This window comes from Protopterus annectens, chromosome 1.part0, assembly GCF_019279795.1.
Source record: "Protopterus annectens isolate FY-2018-M chromosome 1.part0, PAN1.0, whole genome shotgun sequence".
NCBI classification, from domain to species: Eukaryota; Metazoa; Chordata; order Ceratodontiformes; family Protopteridae; genus Protopterus; species Protopterus annectens.
Genome location: NC_056725.1, coordinates 545,249,274 through 545,270,240, shown reverse-complemented (window position 1 = coordinate 545,270,240; position 20,967 = coordinate 545,249,274). Strand labels below are relative to the sequence as shown.

At 43.8% G+C, this 20,967-nt stretch overlaps 1 protein-coding gene across 1 annotated transcript in view; it reads right to left on the bottom strand.

Annotated features, from left to right (window-relative positions):
- The window catches only part of USP34 (ubiquitin specific peptidase 34), a gene marked incomplete in the record, with an annotated part of 5,849,982 nt that overhangs the window by 730,096 nt on the left and 5,098,919 nt on the right, over positions 1-20,967 (bottom strand). Inside the window, 2 exon segments of the mRNA XM_044061224.1 lie at positions 16,045-16,119; positions 16,228-16,396. Of these exon segments, the coding sequence (XP_043917159.1) occupies positions 16,045-16,119; positions 16,228-16,396 (244 nt within the window).

Here is a 20,967-nt window from a genome sequence, read left to right as displayed (position 1 = left end):
ATGACTGCTGCCAAAAACATGGCTTCAAACTGAATGCCAAAAACGCATCATCATCTCGTTTGGGGAGAGTGACGTCCCCACAAATTATCACATTAATAATAAGGTCCTAAGCACGCAATCAGTAGTGAGGGACTTCAGCACACAAGGTTGACAGTAAACCTACTTTTGACCACCATACTACCTTCATTGTACAGAAAGCTTTTTACATGGCCCACCTCATTAGTAAATGGATCTCATCCAGGGACAAAGTGGTCATAACACCCCTGCATTCTTCCCTTATAAGACCCATTATTGAGTACAATACCCCTTTCGGCATGTACATCATAAAGCACATGCAGCAGCTGGAGAGACCACAGAGGTTCCTCACCAGGAGAATCCAGGGCCTCAAACATCTACCCTACACAGATAGGCTAAAGGCTCGGTCCCTGCACTCAGTCTCCTACAGACTCCTCAGAGGTGACCTCTGTCTGGCATACAAAGCATTCTTAGACCCCGCCTTGATGGGACTGCAGCATACCCACAAGTCACGCTCCACTCGAGTAACACACACGCATGACCTCAACCTGGACTGTGACATCAACAGGACTTATTGGAGGGACAGATTTGTGTCCCAGAGACTCCCCGTTTTGTGAAACAGACTCTCTCTACACGTCAAGCAGAGTACCCCATTAACCCTTTTTAAGCATAATCTGGATAATTGGATGGGGAACAGAAATGACATCCCCCTGGGATTCCACCTGTGTCCCTGCTGGACAGTAACATACGGTGCTGTGTCTTGTTGGAACATGGGCTAAATTCTTAGCTAGACTTATAAGGGCCTCAGGGCCAATAGCCTAGTAACTTCTTATGATTCTGTGATCCTATAAACTTATGAACTTAACAGTGCAAATATTAAAGATGGTTTTCTTCAACAACATGTACGGTTTCACCTAATGTCATTCAACAGTTTGTAAGTCACTTGTTTTTTGAAGTATTAAGAACATATGGAAATATTGCTTATTTTCACAATTACTAGCAAACAACTTGAAATATTTTCAGTATGGCAGGATATAAACCACATTTTCAGTGAATTGCCCCGTCTCCAACACTGGTGCTTCATACGATACACCAACAAAATGTAGGTCTCCCAGTTATGCAAATATGAATATAAATATGAAAAATAAGGGATAAAGATTAATTTCTTCACTGCATGACATCCCAGACTAACAATCCTAATGTCACTTTGTTAACTCCTTGCCCTTTCCACTACTGCCTATTTTTAGCTGGCAAATCACTTGGTTAAGGCCAGACCCAAAAAAGTTTTGCATGCCATAAGAAGGTATGGGTGTGAGCTGGAAGTATACAAAAAAAAAAAAAGTTATGTATTCACCACAACGTCCCATCTGTGTTGTCCATTTTCATTCTTCCTTAACTGCTGGGTTTGGGACCGATCCATGAACCAGACTCAGACGTTACTTTAGCTCGTGGCCACCAAAAACTCTCGCACGCCTCCCTTACCCATAAATGCACCAATGCCTAACATACCTCAAAATCTTATTTGCTGTTTAACAAAGTAAGAAGTACTATTACAAAATATTTAACAGAAGAAGCCATATCTGGAGCTCAACCTGAAAGACACGGGTATCCTTATAAACTCTCACTCTTCCAGAAATTAATTGTGAAAAGAGATGGGGCTCCGTGGGTGGGGAGTTGAGGAAGAATGAAAATGGACAACACGGATGGAGCGTTATGGTGAGTACATAACTTTTTTATATGATGTTGTCAATTTTCATTCCATCCTCAACTGTTGGGACAGAGTCCCCAGCAACCCAAATTCTTGGGTGGGCTCTAAAGAAGGATATTCCTGAGCACAGCTGAGCCAAAGGCTGCTCATCCCCTTGAAACCAGACCTAGTTTGTAACAAGTAACAAAGGTATGAGGATCGGCCCAAGTTGCGCTACACATTTCAACCATGGAAGCTCTAGATAGAAATACTACAGAAGTAGCTATGGACCTACTTGAACGAGCTCTTGAAGGTCTGGTAAGGATAGGCCCAATTTGCTGTAGACAAATGATATGCAATCTGTCAGCCATCTGGCTAGAGTTACTTTTGCAACTGATTTGCCCAATTTGGAATCTGTAAAGGAAAAAATAATTGATCTGTCTTCCCAATTTCTTTTGTTCTATGTAAGGAGAAAGACAATTGCCTGTGGGCATCCAATAAATGCAACACATTCATCTTTGTCTGCAAATTTAGGAAAAAAAGACTGGCAGACTAATAGATTGGTTAATATTAGATTCTGACACCACCTTAGGAAGGAAAGAAGGACTGGTACGTTACAATACTCTACCCTTATGAAAAATCAAGTAAGGAGGTTTAAAGGACAATGCCTAAAGTTCTGAAATTCTTCTAGTGGAGGTAATAGCCTCTGCAAAAATAGTTTTCAGGTTAGAAATTTAAGATCACTTTTTGCTGCTGGTTCAAAAGCTGAGTGAATTAAGGCCTGCAGTACCAGATTCAAATCCCATGAAAGAATAGGACCTTTATAGGGACGCGTCAGCAGGAGGGTGCCTCTCAAAAAAGCCTTACAAAGCTTAGATGACGCCAAGAAAGAACTTTCAAACCCAATATGGAAGTTGGAAATTGCTGCTAAATGAACTCTAATTGCTGAAGAGCTCTCTCCCCTCATTAAAAACCACTGCCAAAAAACCAAGAATGCTTTGTAAAGGAGCTGAGAAAGGGGCAATGTGTTTCTGATGTGCCCAAAAAAAAAACCTTTTCCATTTACTCCTATAAAGTTTTCTTGTAGAAGCCTTAAGGGAACATAAAAGTATATGATGGACAGGGGAAGACAGCACTGGTTGTCTGTCTGTTAACGAAATTGGAAAAACCATGCTGTCAGCTTTACGTTAGAGATATCCGGGTGAATCATGCCTGTTGGGTGAGACAGGAGGTCTGGAATCGGATCCAGGACCCAACAAGGGTAAAGCAGAAATTTTGGAATTGGGGGCATTGGTGGGTAAGCATAAAGGACACCAGGGGACCAATCATGGAGTAATGCATCCCTTGGTGATTCTGCCAGTGGGGGGATCAGTGCAAAGAAGCTGCTGCAATTGCTGTTTAGGGGAGAAGCAACAAGATTGCAGCAAGGCTGGCCCCATTGACTGAAATTCTTTTCTGTCACTTTCAAGATGAGAGACCACTCGTGAGATAGTAGAATAGACCTGCTCAATTTCTCTGCCATTACTCTGAACTTCACCATAATGTGCATTGCTATCAGAAAGTGGTTGGAAGAGGTCGCCCATTCCCACACTCTGAGGGTTTCTTGACACAAGGGGTGCGGCCTGGTTCCTCCTTGTTTATGTACAAGACTAGTGACATGACCGTCTGAATCGCAATTGTCCCGAAAGGGAAAGAGTCTTGAAAGGCCTGCAATGCAAACAGCACCACTCTCATTTCAAGAATACTGACATGCATATTGACCTCTTCTAGGGACCATCTGTCTTCCCGAGGAAGTGCCCACCCACCCAATTTGGGAAAAGTCTGTGGTCCCTAGAGCCTTGAGTTAAGGGAAAACAAACGGGAGACCTTGAAGAATTTGATCTGATTGAATCCACCACCAAAGGTATCTCTTGCATGCTGACGTGTTGATAAAAAAAATAAACCCTTGAGTTACTAACATCCACTGAAGAATTCTCATATGAATTCTTACTAGAGGAACTAAAATTATGGCCACTGACACTGAACCCACTTGCTTGAGAGATCAAACAGGTTGAAACGGTGGTACTGTTAATTATTTTTCTGACCTGAAATATGATAGTTTGCACATTTGAGACAGAAAGAGAAGCTGTCAATGAAACTGTGTTGAAAACCACACCTATGAATTCCAGAGATTGAGACAACAGTAACTGAGACTTGTTGCACTTTATGGTTATACCCAGAAGGGAGCAGGTTTGGAGTACCCAGTCTCTTGCTTTTATTAGGAGATGCCTGGTTGGGGTGGTAATGAGACAGTCATCTAAGTATGGAAACACTCAGAAACCCTGCAGTGTCAACTGAGTTGCCACCACTGCCATGCATTTGGTTAACACGCTGGGTGCTGTGGTGAGGCCAAAGGGCAGTGCTCTGAACTGATAATGACTGGCTCCCAGACAGAAGAATAAATACCTTCTGGATATCCTGTTCATTTTTATGTGACAGTGCGCATCCTGAAGGTCTATTGAGTATATCCAATCGCCCATGCCTAGAAAAGGCAAAATGGACTGAACCATGACCACTGGAAACTGTGTTTGTTGAACTGCTTTGTTCAATTCACTGAGATCCAAAACTGATCTCCGGTACCATGTTTTCTTTCCGGACTCTATCTGGTCTGGTGGGACCTCTTGGATAACTTTTTCTAGCAGCTTTTGTATCTCTAGTGCTGCTGCCTTCCCCTGACAGGGGGAACATGGGGAATTTTGCAAGCAGGTAGCAGTGGTAGGGAAAAAGGGAATTCTATAACCTCTGGAATAATCCTCTGCATCCATGTGTCTTTTGTTATAGCTAGCCAGGTTCTGTAATACAGGGATAAATTACCTCCCCCCAATCGCTTACAGAGGTGGGGAATCAGGCCTCCTTTTAGGAGCACTAGCAGGGTTTGTCAGACAAGAACTCTCCAGACCCTTGCTTCTGTGGGCCTCCTTTGCCGCTTGGACATTGCCATCCATTAGAGTTCCCCCTCTGCCTCTGGGGGACTTATCTCCATGTGGATCTTGGAAAGGACCCTGAGACTTCTTGAATCACATTTTTCAACCTCATCATGGATTCCTAGTGAAGAATCTTTGAAGAGTCAAAAAATGTATGCCCACTGCAGAAAGGGTCTCTCCATCTTTTTCATACCTTGAGAGTGGGTTTTTAACTTTAGGGCCAACAGAACACTGATGAACGAGGACTTGAAAGGCTCTGCAAAATCACACAAGAGCATCCAGGCATGCCTCCTAATGGAAATGCCTGATCCCACTGAAACACAGACACACTTCTCAAATCTGTCCCATGCCCTAGACTCCTTGTTAGGGGGATGGACAGAAGAACATTGCTCAGCAAGTGCCTTCTTTATGACCATCGTCACAACCATAGCATCTACAGGCACTCCCTTGCTCCAGTATTCCCTACCTACTGGTGGAGCCAGAACCTGATCTGGTCTTTTGGGGATTGGCTCAACTGAGTCAGGCTCTTTCCACACCTACCTAAAGATCAAATCAATGAGCTCATCGGTGGGTGGAGTAACCCAGGAGGTAGATGTGCCAGCTCCAAAGACTTCCAGGAATCCTGATTCCTCTGGGGAATGGTTATGGGAGGGCCAACCACCCCTCTGCTTAAAGATCTCAAGAATGTCTCCAAATGAGACATCTTCAGGTGGTGATCTTGCAAACCCTTCTCCTTCATACAAATCAGTATCCTCAGTGACTGACTCCTGAGGGGAGTCCAAGTGCCTCCTCTTGCACTTCCTCTCACTAGGGACTTCTTGATGGGATGCTCTGGTGAAGTATCAGAAGAGATTGTAAAGCCCTGGTGGGTAGCCTGGAGACTTTCAGTTGGCTGTCCCTGCGGCACATAATGATGTGGCTCAAGGCACAGACCCATCTGGGATCCAGAGGGAAGATCAAGGGGGGGTAGGATTCATCTGTCCTGTGGAGTAGATAACACTCTCTTCACTACCTCAAAGGCAGATTGGTCCAGGGGAGAAGAAAGACAATGGAGCCGAGAAACCAGGGTTCTGGCCCACTGGTTCCCTGTGCCCCGAAGGCAACCTACCTGAGGTGAAAGTCGGAGTCAAGCTGTCCAATGCCAAAGCTCCGAGCGGAAGAGAAAACTCTAAAAACCTTGGAGTTGACTCCAATGCCTTGGACCAGACAGGAGTGCTTCAGCTCAGAGAGTCACCAGAGCTGGTGTACTCACAGAAAGCTTCGGAGAAGATAGGGATATCTTTGGATCTGAACTGGATGGACCTGGAAGGCTCAGACCCAGGGGGTCTGAAACAGCTGGCCGGATCAGAGAAGGAGCTGGAATCAGCAGAGTGGTAGAAGGATGGGCTTCCTGACTAGAAGGGGTAGGAGCTGGGAAAACTCCCATCTGTATTTGCATTGGAGAATTCTCCTCATTATTCTGTCCATATCAGCTTCAGTCAAACTCCTGGAAAAATGAGAGGAAGCTAAGGAAGCAGACAGTATGTCCCTGTTCCAAAAAGGGGGAAGGTACTCTTGAAGGTACCAGATCCAGACTAGGTTAACATCTTTTCCTGGTTAACAGCCTCGGATCAGATGTGCTTGGATCAGAGGAAAGTTTTGCTGGATCCAACTGCGGTCAGATCGTAGCACCTTTGGATCCAGTTTTTGTTTCTTTTCAGGTGGCTCCAAATAAGATAGAGCCGATGATCCAAAAGGCTTCAAAGACTTATTAGAAGGCTCCTTTGCTTTCAGCTTGAGGGATTGAGCCCCAGCAATAGCTTCTGACAAGGAAGTTGGAAGTAAACCCTTTAAAATCAGCTTGTTTTTTTCTGTCAGCTATCACCCATGGATTAAAATTCTTAGAAATAGTACACTCAACCTGAAGGTGGCTCGGGCCCAAAGCACACAAGAAGAAAAATAATAGCAGAGAAGTGTTTATTTTACACACACACACACACACACACACACACACACATATATATATATATATATATATATATATATACACACACAGACATGCGCACACATATATATATATATATATATATATATATATATATATAGACAGACAGATATATATAAAGAGTAAAAAAAAAAAAGATGCCAACAATTGTACTATTGAGAAATACACAAAAGGTGTATAACAGTTCAGAATAGAAAAGAACAACAATATCAGCTATGGTTAAAAAACATCTACACTAAGTGTAAAAGAGTAGGGAGAATAACTAGAAAAAAGTTTTTAAAGTTTTTGATCTGGCCAAGGCCTTTGATACCACTCCCCACTCAGGAATCATAGAAAAACTTACTAAGCGCGGCATCAACCCCTATATCACTAGGTAGATTGCAAACTGGCTCACAGGTAGAACCCACAGTGTGAAAGTAGCTGACTCCAAGTCAGTCAGACTGCCGACCAGTCACGAGTGGAGTCCCACAGGGTTCGGGTCCTGGGTCCTCTCCTGGTTAGCATCTACTTCTCTACAGAGGCCAACGTGAAAGGACTCTGGCTGACAAAGTTCGCAGACGACTGCAAGTTGGGAGCTATTACTAACTCCCTGAGTGATGCTGACATCCTACAAAAACACCTCACTGAGACCAAGGACTGGTGTCAGAGCCATGGCCTTAAGCTCAATGCCAAAAACTGTCTCGTCATCCCCTTTGGGAAAAACCTGGTTCCCATGAATTACCACAAAAATGGTAGTCCACTGAACACAGAAGACGTTATAAGAGAACTGGAAACACAGGTTGACAGCAACTTCTCTTTTGACCACCACATTGCCACTGTGGTCAGAAAGTTCTTCTATGTGGCACATCTCATTACTAAGGGTTTTGCATCCAGGAAGAAAGAGGCCATTGCCTCCCTCTACTCTTCCCTCATTAGGCCAATCATTGAGTACAATGCCTCATCTGGCATGTACTTCACTAAACACCTGCAACAACTGGAGAGGTCGCAAAAGTACCTCACAAAGAGGATCCTAGACCTTAAACATTTGCCCTACATAGACAGACTAAAAAAACTCCAACTATTCTTTGTCTCATATCGCCTACTTAGAGAGGCGATCTCTGCTTGACTTACAAAGCCATGTCTGACCCAGCTCTATTAGAAATGCTACATCTAAAGAAATCCCACCCCTCCGCACCACACACTCCAGAGACCTCAACCTCATTACCACAATCAACAGAACATGCTGGAGGGACAGGTTCATAAACCAGAGACTGCCCATGCTATGGAAAAGACTTCCTATACATGTCGAGCAGAGCACCTCACTGGCCCTCTTCAAGAGAAATGATGATGATGAGTGGATGGGAAATAGAAAATTCACCCCAGGGATCCCTCCAGTGACTTTACTCGACAGAGGCACTGGGAACTAAGGTCGGCTGGCACAATGCCAGGGTAATCCTATGGGCTAGGCTTGTAAAGGCCCCAGGGCCATTAGCCTAGTACACACTTATGAACCTATAAAGATAAACAGTAAAACACTTATTGTACAACAAAATGTTGCTCGAGAGCTCAAGATGACCACAGCTATTCGTGAAAGCGGCAAACAAGATAAAGACAAAAACAAGACAACTACATTTGATAGTGTGACTGGCTACTTTTGAAATGGAGCTCAACAAGGGTAGGGCAGCAATCTTGCTTTCAGAGTCAGAAAGGTCTGACAACCCCCCTCCAGGTTGAGACAAAAAGGCTACAATATACCTGGTCATACAGGGTCTGATAATTTATGGCCTTGAAAGCCAGAGTAGCAGAAATATATTCCCTTATATTCTCCACAGCCCGACTGTCTTCATCAGAAGGGAGAAATGTGGAAAAGAAAAAAAGATTTGACGGCTTATCAGCAGAAACCGAGACTACAGCAGTGTCTAAAGGAGGACACTTGTAAAAGATAATTAAAGGCCTCAGACACATTATAAAAGCAGTCAGGCTTCTTGGGAGGCCGGGGATTGGGAATCAGGAGCCAAAGCAGTAGCTGCAAACATATCCAACAAAGCATCCAAAACAGAGAGAAGAGCAAAAGGTTAAGGAAATTCCAATTATAACAACTCACAATATCTCCTTGGAATGTCAGAGACTTGGGAACAATCCCACTTAAAAAGGTCCATCATGTGAACCACAGTGTCTTCAAAGGACAGCTCCTCAAAGGAGTATCAGGAATCAAGGAATCCTCTTCCTCTGACCTACAGTCCAAGGGTGAAGGAATCATGAGGAATAGGCCAAGGATTCATCTCCTGAATCCAACTCCTCATTCAAGGAATCAGATTCCTTAGTCCTTTTGGCTGGAGTAGAAGATCAAGGAGAAGCAGAAACAGATAATCCCTGAGGGTGTTTCAAGGCCATCAGAGCATTGAACAAATCCTAGGTAAAGTCTTGCCATTCTTTCTGAAGATCATCAGCAATGGGAGGACTATGTTTAGTTTTCTGCTTCTTGTTTAATGGGACATCAGTTTTGACTGTTCTAAGGCGCTCAGAGTCATGTCTATAGTCAGTAAGGGTACTATGAACCTATTCTCTAACAAGAATCTAGGAAATCCTCCTAGGCCCTTCAGAGGTGATGAGCCATGGTTCCCCCTCAGCATCCACAGCACGTTTGCACAGCCTCAAAGGACAGGCAAGAAGCTGGCCTTGGACAGGGTCATGGCAGAGGAAAACAGCATAGGCACCGCACATTCTTTGTCGTCTCCATCCACATCGAGGCAGAGATTCTGTAGAGGATGGACAGCAGCAGCAGTCAAGACCTACACTTTTTATTCTTGTTTTTAAAACATGGCTTTACCTCAAGGAGGGCACATTCTGCCAAGGTACCCAGTGTCAAAAGCTTGACACCCTGGTTCTCAAGGTAGATGAACAAAGAAGACAGACAGCAGCGAAGAGTTTTTGGAACAAAAGCCTGACATATGGTACAGTGGGTATGGTCGTGCATAGAACCACAGCAGAACAAATACTTCTTGTGATGGTCTTTATGGGGAATTTAATTCCCACAATGACATTTTCCCTTCCAGGATGACATGAACTCTCAGTACACAAAAAGAAAAGGGGAACCCCAAAGGGTCACTTATCTGTGAATGGCTCAGTAGAAAGCAGCTCAGGGAAAGGCATTCAGACTGGCAACAAAGAAGTTCTGACTGACTGTTCATATATCAAATTTATGCCCTACTCTTGTGTGGGAAGCATACGCCTGACGTACAATGCTGGGAGGGTGTAAAAGCTTTGGTATACTGGCCCGACATTGGGCTATCCTTGGCAGTAGATCCCACATGTGATGAATACTACAACAGTGATAAGGAAGGCTATCTTAACAAGTGCCTGCATCCCTTAATGACATGCAACTCCAGGTCAGGAAGAGATGTCTATAGCCACCATGGTGCCAAAATTAACATCTCCTAGCCAACACAGAAACCAAGGGTCAAAAGGACATCCCTCAGGACAACTAGGGACATGGAACAGCCTGGAAAAGAAACCTTCACAGGAGGGACAAGACCCATCAAACCTCCTTTTAAGACCCTTCAAACTTAGTGGTCCAACAGGAAAAGAAGACTCAAGATTCTCATTAACAGCAGACAAGTTTGCCTTTGGGGTATCCCATATCAAGAAATTCAAACTGAACTGGTCTCCAGAAACATCCTTATCCCACTGAAGGGGCTAAAAGGGGCAGCCCTGGGAGACTGTCTGATAGCTATCACCATAATGAGAAAGTACAGTTGGGTACGCTTGCCAGAAAGTTAGATGTTCAAATGTATTCACTGTTGCAGTCCTAACTGATGGGATTTCCTTCCATGGAAGCCATTGGCCGGCCTGACTACCAGAGAATTTCCTTCTCCTCCTCCAAGAGCCATCTAACTCTCTGACCTACACATCAAGACATCCACGTACAAAGGGAGACAGCTGGCACCATAGTACTTTCTTGTCCCCAACAGCAAGGATCCCCTAGCTGGTTCCTAAGGTCAAGGGGCCTTAGCCTAGGATACTCCAGAGTGCAACCTTGAGCCTAATCTAAACAGAGGATGGGGAACAACTTGGATCTAGAGAGAAATAAAAATGGTCACCCCAATTTTTGGGGCAAGATCAGAAGGAGGAAGGGAAAGAATACTGCAACAATGAATACACTCTAACATCTACATTTATGGTAAGTGTACCCAACTGTACTACGTTCCTTGTGTTTCACTGTTGCAGTCCTAACTGATGGGATGACTTCCAGTGGTGATAAGAGGGTGGATGGAGAATTTTATGAAAAGGACAGGGCACTCTGCAAGAATGCAATGGCAAACCCAGCTCTAGACTTGGAGAAGGTTGGAAGTTGATAGTGTTTGGTGAAAGTATGCACTGAAGACCAAGCAGCTGCTTCTAAAGCCACTGTGGAAAAAGCCACCAGACTCTGTTAGATCACACTCCACCAGGGCAACCATTATGTCTACTGTCTTTCTTAAAGGGGTGACTGGTTGCAACAAAACAAAATGCAATGGGAAATTCATTTGGAAATTGTTTAGAAACTGACCTCCCTTCAGAGTTGCAGGCAAAGGACATGAAAAGTTGGTCAGATTGCCTGACATTTTTTGTTTCGTCCAGGTAGTAACACAGTTGTCTATGCACATCCAGGGAGTAGATAATTCTTTCCCCCTTATTTTGAGGGTTAGAAAAGAAGGTAGGGTAGATAGGTGGATGGTCTGGTTCAAAAAGATCTCTGTAACTAGTTTAGGTGTAAAGGAGGGGTTGGTTATAAGACAGACTCTGTCAGGGTGGAACGTGATGAAAGGTTCAATACATATAAGGGTCTGATACTCTTCTTGCTGAAGTAATGGCAAGCAGAAAAGCTGTCTTCAAGGTCATGAACTTGATGTGTGAGACGCAGCTCTCTTGAAAGGGGGTAGGGTGAACGTCTCCAAAGTGAAATAGAGATCCCATGGAGGAACAGGAGGTTTTCTCAGGGGGTCTGATGTGAATAACCCCTGTCAGGAACTGTTTCGTGAGTGGGTGGGAAAAGAAAGGGGGGTTGAGAGAGCAAATAGGTTGAAATGGGTGAAGTATGAATTTTAATAGAGGAACGAGAAAGCACTTTGTCAAAAAGTTCTGATAAGTATGAGAGGATTAGAGGAATCTGATAGTGAAGAAGGTTCTGTCCCCTTTGTTTGCACCATACAGTAAAGCTCTTCCATTTGGCAGAGTAAGATGTGCTTGTATTAGATCCTCTGGCTTCTTTTAGAATGTCCAGAACCTGTTTGTCAAGGGATGCCCCTGCCTAAAGGGTTAAAATATCATCTGAGCTGCCAATTTGAGTGTGTTCAGGTTGGGGTGCATGATGGTGCCCTTGTTCTATGTCAAAAGGTCTACTTGTTGGGGCAGCAGCCATGGTTCCTTCCTTCTGATTCTGAGCATTAGGGGATACCAGTGCTGCCTCGGCCAGTCTGGGATTATTACAATGACATTTGGCCCTTCCTCCTTTATCTTCAAAAATACCCGGGGGAGTAAGGGCAGTGGAGGGAAAGCATAGAGGAGTAGACCTGTCCACGAGAAGGAGAAGACATCCATCCTCTAGGCTGACTTGATTTTGGTCCATAAACAAAACTTTTCCACTAGTGAGGGTCTGACAGACTCCTGCTTAGGTGATCCACTAGTTGATTTACTTCTCCTTGAAGGTACAGAGCCATAATGTGCAGACTTAGGGAATTTGTAGTTTCCCAAAGATCCACAGCTAGGCAACAAAGAGGTTAAGAGCAAGTCCCTCCACTTGTTTATGTATCACATAACCATGATACTGCCTGTCTTTACTAGGAGTATGCCTGGTTTCCACTGGTATTTGAAAGTGATCAGGTCTTTTTGGACTGCCAACAGTTCTTTTTGGTTGATGTGTTTGTTTTTAAACAGGGTGCTCCATCTGCCTTGAGTCCATAAATTGTTGTAGTGTGACCCCCAGGCTATGTCCAAGACATCTGTGGTCAATGTTTGTTTCTGAGGAATTATCTTGAAGGGGAGGCCTGCACTGTGGAAGCAGGCTCAGCCCACCAGGTAAACTTTTCCGGAGACAAGGGAAAATCTTCACCCTGAAAGTTAAGGGATTGGGAGTGCTGGCACCACACATTTCCGAAGTACCATTGTAGCTTCCTCATGTCCAGTCTGGCAAGGGGGATCATGAGGATGCAAGAAGCCAAGGAACCCAAGGCTTTCAGGAACTCCCTGGCGGTGAGGTGGTTCCTGTGAGAAGTATTTGGAAATATTGTGTTAGAAAGGTTACCTTCTCTGGAGCAACCGAGACAACCACAGTGAGGGTGTAAGGCACGGCTCACAGCCATGAGGACAGCAGAAATAAAATTCCTGCCTCCAAACAGCCAAAAAAAAAAAAAAAAAGGACTGTGGGAGTGGGGAGCAAGAACAAGCAAAAGGAGCTAGATTCAAGTTTCTTATGCTAAGTGGGCTCACGGTATGTGTACAGAGCAACAGAAAGCAGGACTGGTTCCTGTTCAATGAATCCTACCAAATCTTGGAATGAGCTGGCATACTCTTGGAATATATGGTCAAAGATGCGAAGAAATAAAGCTGCCTGCCGCCAGAAAATTGATCTGCTATGGCAAAAGGGGGGGTCCAAAAGCAGGGAAGTCTATGAAGCCAAGGTCATCATCTGTACACCCAGACCAAACAAGGTTATCCTCCCAAACGCAAAGGGGGCAGCAGGCAAGATGCAAAGGCCTCTGTCTAAAAACAGAAAGCCTCCTCTATAGTTCGGGAGGGGGGGGCTAATAAAATGCCCACAACAAACAAGGAGGATACAAGAAAAATACCTCCCACTGCAGCCACCTTAGGCATGGCAACTCCATCCCAACCTCTTCAGGGTACAGCAGTGAGGTGGTTCAAATCTAGCAAAACTAATGGTGAACATCTGGAAGGCTCTGGAGATGAGACTGTAAGAATTCCACCTTCCAAGCAGGAAGAAAGCAGACGCCCATCAAAATGCAGAGGAAATTAATCCCCGAGAATGGAGTTAGTAAGGGCCAATATTCCCAATATCTTTAAAATCCTTTTTGTAAGAGTAAGGAAGGGGGGTCCTGGTCCACAAGGCCATAACTCAGACCTGGGACCAGAAGACAAAGTACCTATGCCTTCCTACTCTCAAAGTACAACAACCTTGTCCTTCTCCAAAACACTGTGAGATGGCATCATGGTCTGCTCCTCAGCCACTTCTATGACAGCATGAAAGTACAACATAACAAAATAACAGGAAAAGTTAGAGCAGCCACAGAAGGAGCACCCCCCAATGTGAGCAATCCAGGAAACAGCTTCTTGAGGGACCCCTAGAAAGCTGCCTCCTCCCACTGCCCTCCCTTACAAAAAAGAGCTCATCCATTGGTGGAAGTGGACAGAAGACCTTAACCACAACCTGCTACACCAGAAGCATGTATGAGTGAGACAATATTAATCCAGCACATAGAATGCTTCCTGTTCCTTTTCAAAAAAAAATGCAACTGGTGGGGGAGAGGACTGAAAAAGACAGTACCCTGCCTGGCAACTAGAAGACACTTAGAGCAAGGGCTGAATCCCTTGCCTAAACAAGACACTACTGTTAAATGGAAAGTTCAACAAAGTACTGTGCAAATCATCCCAAGGGGGTGTGACTGCTAATTCAGCCAAGTCAATCAATGAAAACATACCAGCACCTGCAGCCAGTGCCACAGAATTGCAGATATGAAGGTCTCCAGGGTAAAGACAAGATCCTCCTGATCCTCAAGTAATTATCTCCAGAAAACTCCTCCTGCCAGAAGGGCCTGGAACCCATACAGGGGATACGCATAGTAGGAGTCTGTAAGCCTTAATGTTGCACAAGAAGATACCTTGTTGATGTTCCCTTTTTCCCTATCAGGTCAACCTGTCAACCTTCTGAACAGGACCAAGGAGATGGTTCTAGGAATGCTGAATAATTATCAATATCATAAAGTCAACCACAAGATACACAGATAAAGTCTGATACCATGCTGCATACAATACAGCAAAAAAAACGCGATGGTGACTTTAGGGCTGCATGACAATACTGACAAAAGCTGGCTCCAGGGAAGGGACAACAAAAGAAGATGGCAATGAAGCATCCTAGTCCTGGGGCTAGGTACAAGCAAATACTCATACTCCACATATCCTCTTTAAAGGAGGTCTTACCTTATAATTAGCTAAAGGCTCTCAGGTTCTTTGAAGCTTTGTCCTCATCAGAGATTAATACCCCAATGATGCCCACCTATGAAGCAAAATTTGAAGGGTGCACTATGCTACTTCCCCTTGAATGCAGAGTGACAGCCAGGACTTCTGGGAGTGCAAATGCAAAATTGTCATAATGGGAGATGGGCTGAGCATGGCAAGAGTGGAAGGAGACGTCTGCACGTGGTCAAAACAAGCATCCAACTGATGCCCTGTGTCCTTTATTCAAGATATCACCAACAAATTAACAAACACCCAATTTCTCATTAGTCAAACATGGATCCTGGAGTGAGCTCAGCCTATGACTCCTCCACTACCTGGACTGATCAGTGCAAACAGGTCTCCTAGATTCTTCGTTGTCTGTGGGTAATCAGAGCCCACACACCTCCTTGGGCTTTGCCCTGAAACTGAACTGAACAAAAAACAGGATCAAGCCCATAATGCAGAAGGAAACACCAGGGCTGAGCTCCCCAAGACAGCAATCAGGAGTGCTCCTTTCCCCAAGCCTCAAATCACCAGCACATGAACAGAACTGCAGCAAAGTCAAATATCAGCTTTTCCGTGACTACTCTTCCTCTGTTAGACTTGGGAGGCTGTGGCCAATCTGGCCCTAACTCTGAGCAAAGGCCTTGGTAACAAAACTCCAAACAGAATTTCATATTGGGCTACTGACCAGGAGTTCAGAGGGACCCTTTCTCCAATGCAGAGAGAAGCTTCCTCATGCCAGTTTTACTAAATCTGAAAAGTGCATAGGAGAAAAATTAAGGGATAGATAAATGCAATAATGGTTTAATCAGTGACAGTAATGACCAAAATTCAATGTATGTAAGTGGCAAGATAAAATAACCTGCTGAATGCGAAGGATATGCTAGATTACATGATTGGTGTGCACTATCACAGGCATGCAAGCCCACCCCACTGCTTAAGAAATTCTAGCAAAAGGATGCTAAATTCTGACTGGTGGAAAGGATATACCAGTCTCAGACACAATAAGTAAAATCCTCAATGTTAGTTTTCCAAATATATTCGAAACAACATACATGCTTGTCCTTCATAAAAAGGCTAAACAAATTAACATTTTTGCAGATACACAATTAAAATTGATCATATAAAAACAAGACATGTTTAGGTATACTGCACATTCCATAACTATGACATAATTAAAAAAAAAAACACTGCCTGCTTACATTTTCAGTTCCTTTTGCTCCCATGTAGAAATTTACCATGGTTGATATAGCTTGCAAAGACAGAAGAAACTGACTCTAAAGAAAATAAAGAAAATCAATCAGATGCAATCAATAAACATTATGGTTTAAAAACGAAGAAAGCTGCTAAATAATTCTTATACAAGTAAGAAAAAGTCTACTTACTTCTTCTTCTCCCATTTTGGCAAACTCATACAGAAATGCAAAGTACTCTGTGAGGTATTTACTGTGAGGTTTAACACCACGCTCCATTATTGACATAAGAGTTTTCACAAATCGAGTTACACAGGAACGGCTGCCAATATCTTCAATAGGACCATCCATATCATCTGAACTGAGAAGAAAACAAGCTACTTTAGAGTAACAAAAACTACCTGCACTCACCTCAACAATTTATGACACTAGGTTTACAAAAAATCTTCTCTGCAGAAAATCTGCCTCATCATATCTTTCTTAAATAAACATTAGGACCCAGCTCAAGGAATGCACTTCATAACAGCTGCATTAAGTGCTTCTTTGGCTTTCTTGAATTCCTCATATGGATTCACTGTGAGATGGCAGTCTTTTCAGAAGTAAGCAACTTACTTAAGCAAGAAAAAATACATGCTTTTCTCCACCCAAGTTCTATGCTTAAATGCAACCTCTCCTCTTGCAAAAGCATTACACTTTGTTGGAAGCCTGAGACTTAATACTGTCTGAGCCACTATAAACAAGGAACAGAAGACTGCCCACACAACAAATGCTAGCATACAAGGACCAGTGGTGCCTTGCCTGTATGATACCCATAAAAAAAATATTAGTTATACTGCCTTTGCTATAACTTCCAGATCTGGAGATGTTCAGTCGACATTGCCCTAGCAAGGAACTCTCCTCGTCCTCTATAGGACATCAGTCTGTCAGCAGCAGTGTTTCTTCTTGGAGCATGCCTTTTTCCTATGGCCACCAGCTGTTATACACAAAAGAGTGCAGCTCTCAACCTATTACCTCATAAATCGAGGGCAAACTCAAAAATAATCAGGTGGTATGGCAATACATTTGGGAGATATTTTAATTATTGGTAATGCTAGGCTGGAAAACTGAACAAAATACGTTTTTAGAAAATTAAGTCTTAAAATGTGATGTCTGGTATTATTTGGTTTCTGTAATCATTTTTATGCAATAAATGCAGAAAGTTTTTGAAAAGGACATAACACAATTTTTAGCCAAAATTAGGGAGGACCCTCAAAATCAAGCACAGTTAAGAAGTACGCAAAGGATCATGAATAAAATAAATGGGTTGCTTCTTCCCCCTCCATTCTGTCCATGCTTTATAAAAACTGACTAGGAAGAAAACAAATGCAATAGTCTAGAAACTAAAGACAGAGGACTCAGTTAACTAAGCACTATATCTGCTGAAATATCATCTCAAAAGTCATGGACTGATGAAAGGTGTCTAGTGAGCTAGCATAATTTTTATGATGGCACCCCAGTTAGCAAGCCCCTACCAATGAACAAATATTCTGCTATACAATTTAGTGGGAAAGGCTCTACAGCAAGAAAGTACAATTGTGTACACTTACCATAAATGTAGATGTTCGAGTGTATTCACTGTTGCAGTCATTACATTTGGGTTATCTGCTTGCAGTAGCCCTCAGTCGGCCTGATTAATAAAGTCTCGGGTCCAGCGTCGGTTGCTGTCCCTTCTTCCATGACGTCAGGTCGTCAGGGCTATAAAACATGCAGCCGACGCCATAACATCAGTTTTTCTTGCCCCAGATGTCAGGTGCCCCCCTAATGGGAAGCAAATCTATAAATGCAAGGATATACCTCCAACCAAAAAGCTTTTAGAGCATAGAAAGTGAAAGTAGAGGTATAGCCAAAAGAAGAAAGGGGGCTGGAGGGAGGGTAACCAGGACTGCAACAGTGAATACACTCGAACATCTATATTTATGGCAAGTGTACACAACTGTACTATGTTCTTTGTGTTTCACTATTGCAGTCATTACATTTGGGTAGATTCCCAAAGCTAAGGTTGGGAGGAGGAATTTAAATAGAATGAGGACCAGCTATAAAGGCCCTGCAAGACTGCAGTGGCAAAACCAGCTCTGGATTTAGAGAAAATTGGCAAATGATAATGCTTGATGAAAGTATGTACAGAACTCCAGGTAGCAGCTTCTAGGATGTCCCTAAGAAAGGCTGTAGAGGTAGATACAGCCCTGGTTGAATGGGGTCTAATGCCCTGTGGGAGAGGTTTTCCATGGTGCTTATAGCAGAAATGAATGCAGTGGCCTATCCATTTTGAAATGGTTTGTTTTGAAATAGCTTTCCCCTCTGTCACTGCAGAAAATGCCACCAGCAGTTGTTCGGATTTCCTTTGAGGTTTAGTCCTGTCCCAGTAGAATCTAAGCTGTCTGTGCACATCTAAAGAGTGTAGTATTTGTTTCCCTTTGTTCTGTGGGTTAGGAAAGAAGGTAGGCAAATAAATGGACTGATTAAGAGCCACACTGGATACCACCTTGGGCATGAAGGAGGGATTGGTTCTGAGGGATACCCTGTCCGCATGAAAGATGATGAAAGGTTCCAATGCCATAAGGGCCTGTAATTCAGATACCCTTCTTGCAGAAATGATTGCTAAAAGGAAAGCTGTTTTCTAGGAAGAAATTTTAAATCTGCAGTAGCAGCTGGCTGGAAAGGAGGAAGAGTGAGTTTCTCCAAGACAAAGTTAAGATCCCAGGCTGGAGTTGGAGCTCTCCTGGGTGGCCTTAAATTTTTGGCCCCTCTGAGGAACTGCTTGAACAGTGGGTGAGAGAAGAGGGGAGGGGCTCTGTGCTATAATGAGTTGAAATGGCTGAGGTGTGAATTTTGATGGAGGAAAAAGACAAGCCCTTATGAAGCATCTCAGTCAAGTATAGTAGAATCTGAGGTAAATTGGACACTGGTGCGCTCATTCCTTGAGACTGGTTCCAGGCATAGAATCTTTTTCATTTTGCAGCATAAGATTTTCTAGTACTAGGCCTCCTTGCCTCTAAAATGATAGCCAACACTGATTTACTGAGGGATGGTAAAGGAGAGATTAGGTAATTAGCCAGGCTGCTAGGTTCAGGGTTTGCAGCTGAGGGTGCAGAATCTGGTTCCCCTGCTGAGACAACAGGGAAGGGGAGTCTGATGCAGGTGCCTTGGAGCCAAGCGTGACACACTGCGCAAGAGTGGGTATCAGTGTTGGCGAGGCCAGTCTGGTGCAATTAAAATTGTCCTTAGCCTGTCCTGTTTGATCTTTAGTAGTACCTTGGAGAGCAGAGGCAGAGGAGAAAAGGTATAAACTGATAGGTTTTTCCAGCTGAAGGACAGAGCATCCACTTTCCAAGCTAGTTGGTGGGGAATCCTTGTGCAAAATTTGTCCAGTTGATGGTTCTGGGGGGAGGCAAACAGGTCTATATCTGGGCTCTCCCATTTGCTTGTCAACATAATCCTTGCTTCCAGTTTCCACTTGTGTGGGTTCATGAGGTTTCTGCTTAGTCCGTCTGCCTCTGTATTTTGTTTTCCTGGCAGGAATTGAGGTTATAGATTCACTTGGTAGCTCAAGGCTGTGTTTCACAATGCCATGGCTAGTCTGCAGAGGGGGTAAGAATGTGCACCCCCTCCTTGTTTATGTACCACATGACAGTGGTGTTGTCTGTCTTTACCATTAGGTGTCCAGGAAGAATGTGGTCCTTGAAGGCTGTCAGAGCATTCTGTACAGCTAACATTTCCTTTTGATTAATGTGCAGGTGCATTTGACTTGGGTTCCATTTGCCCTGAATGCACTTCCCTGCCAAGTGAGCCCCCCATGCATAGTCTGATGCGCCTGTTAAGGTTTGGACATCAGGGGGTAATGTGAATGGTAGTCCCCTGTTTTGGTGGCAGGCCTCTGCCCACCAAAGGAACTCTAGGCGTAGGCAAGGTATGATAGGAATCCTTGCTTCTAGATCCTGTGAATGTTGACACCATAGGCTTTTGAGATAACATTGTAGTTTCCTCATATGCAGCCTTGCATATGGAATTAGGAGAATGCAGGAGGCCATGAACTCCAAGGCTTGCAGTATTTGCCTTGCAGATAGCTGGGTTTTTGTGGCCACTTGCTTGAAGTAAGTTGTCAAATGAATCCGTTTCTCTAGCGTGAGGAAATCCATCTGGGAAGTTGTATTCAAGTTTGCTCCCAGGAATATAATTTGTTGACAGGGTATCAGGTGGGATTTCTTTTCGTTTATGGTGAACCCCAGACAAGTCAAAACCCTTTGAACAACGGCTAGATGATTCAAAAGAATGTCCTTGCTTTCTGCCAGAATTAGACAATCATCCAGGTATGGGTATATTTGAATATTTCTTTGCCTGCAAAATGCAATGATTGGAGCTAGGCACTTTGTGAATACCCTGAGCGCAGTAGATAAGCCAAAGGGCAGTGCAGAGAACTGATAGTGCAAGTAGCCTACTTTGAAGTGTAGGTATCTTCTGCAAGACTCTCTGACAGGGATGTGCAGGTATGCTTCTTTTAAGTCTAGTGTTGCCAACCATGCATCCTTGCCTAGCATAGGAAGCAGCTGGCGAAGAGTCAGCATTCTGAAGTTTGGAATCACCAGAAAGGTGTTTAGGATAGAAAGATCCAGGAAAGGACACCATGTATTGCCTTTTCTGGGTACCAGAAAAAATCTCGAATAGAAACCTTGTCCCTTTTCTTCTTCTGGCACCAACTGAATAGCCCCCATGTTTAAGAAAGAGAGTACTTGATTTTGGGCCTCTGCCCACTGATTTGGGGGTAGATCTGGCCACCTGTTTGGTGTTGGTAACGTGTGGAAATGAAATCTGTATCCTTGGGACACTATATTTAAAACTCAATTGTCCTGGGTAATGAGTTCCCAGTTTTTGGCCTGCAGACCAATCTTTCCGCCT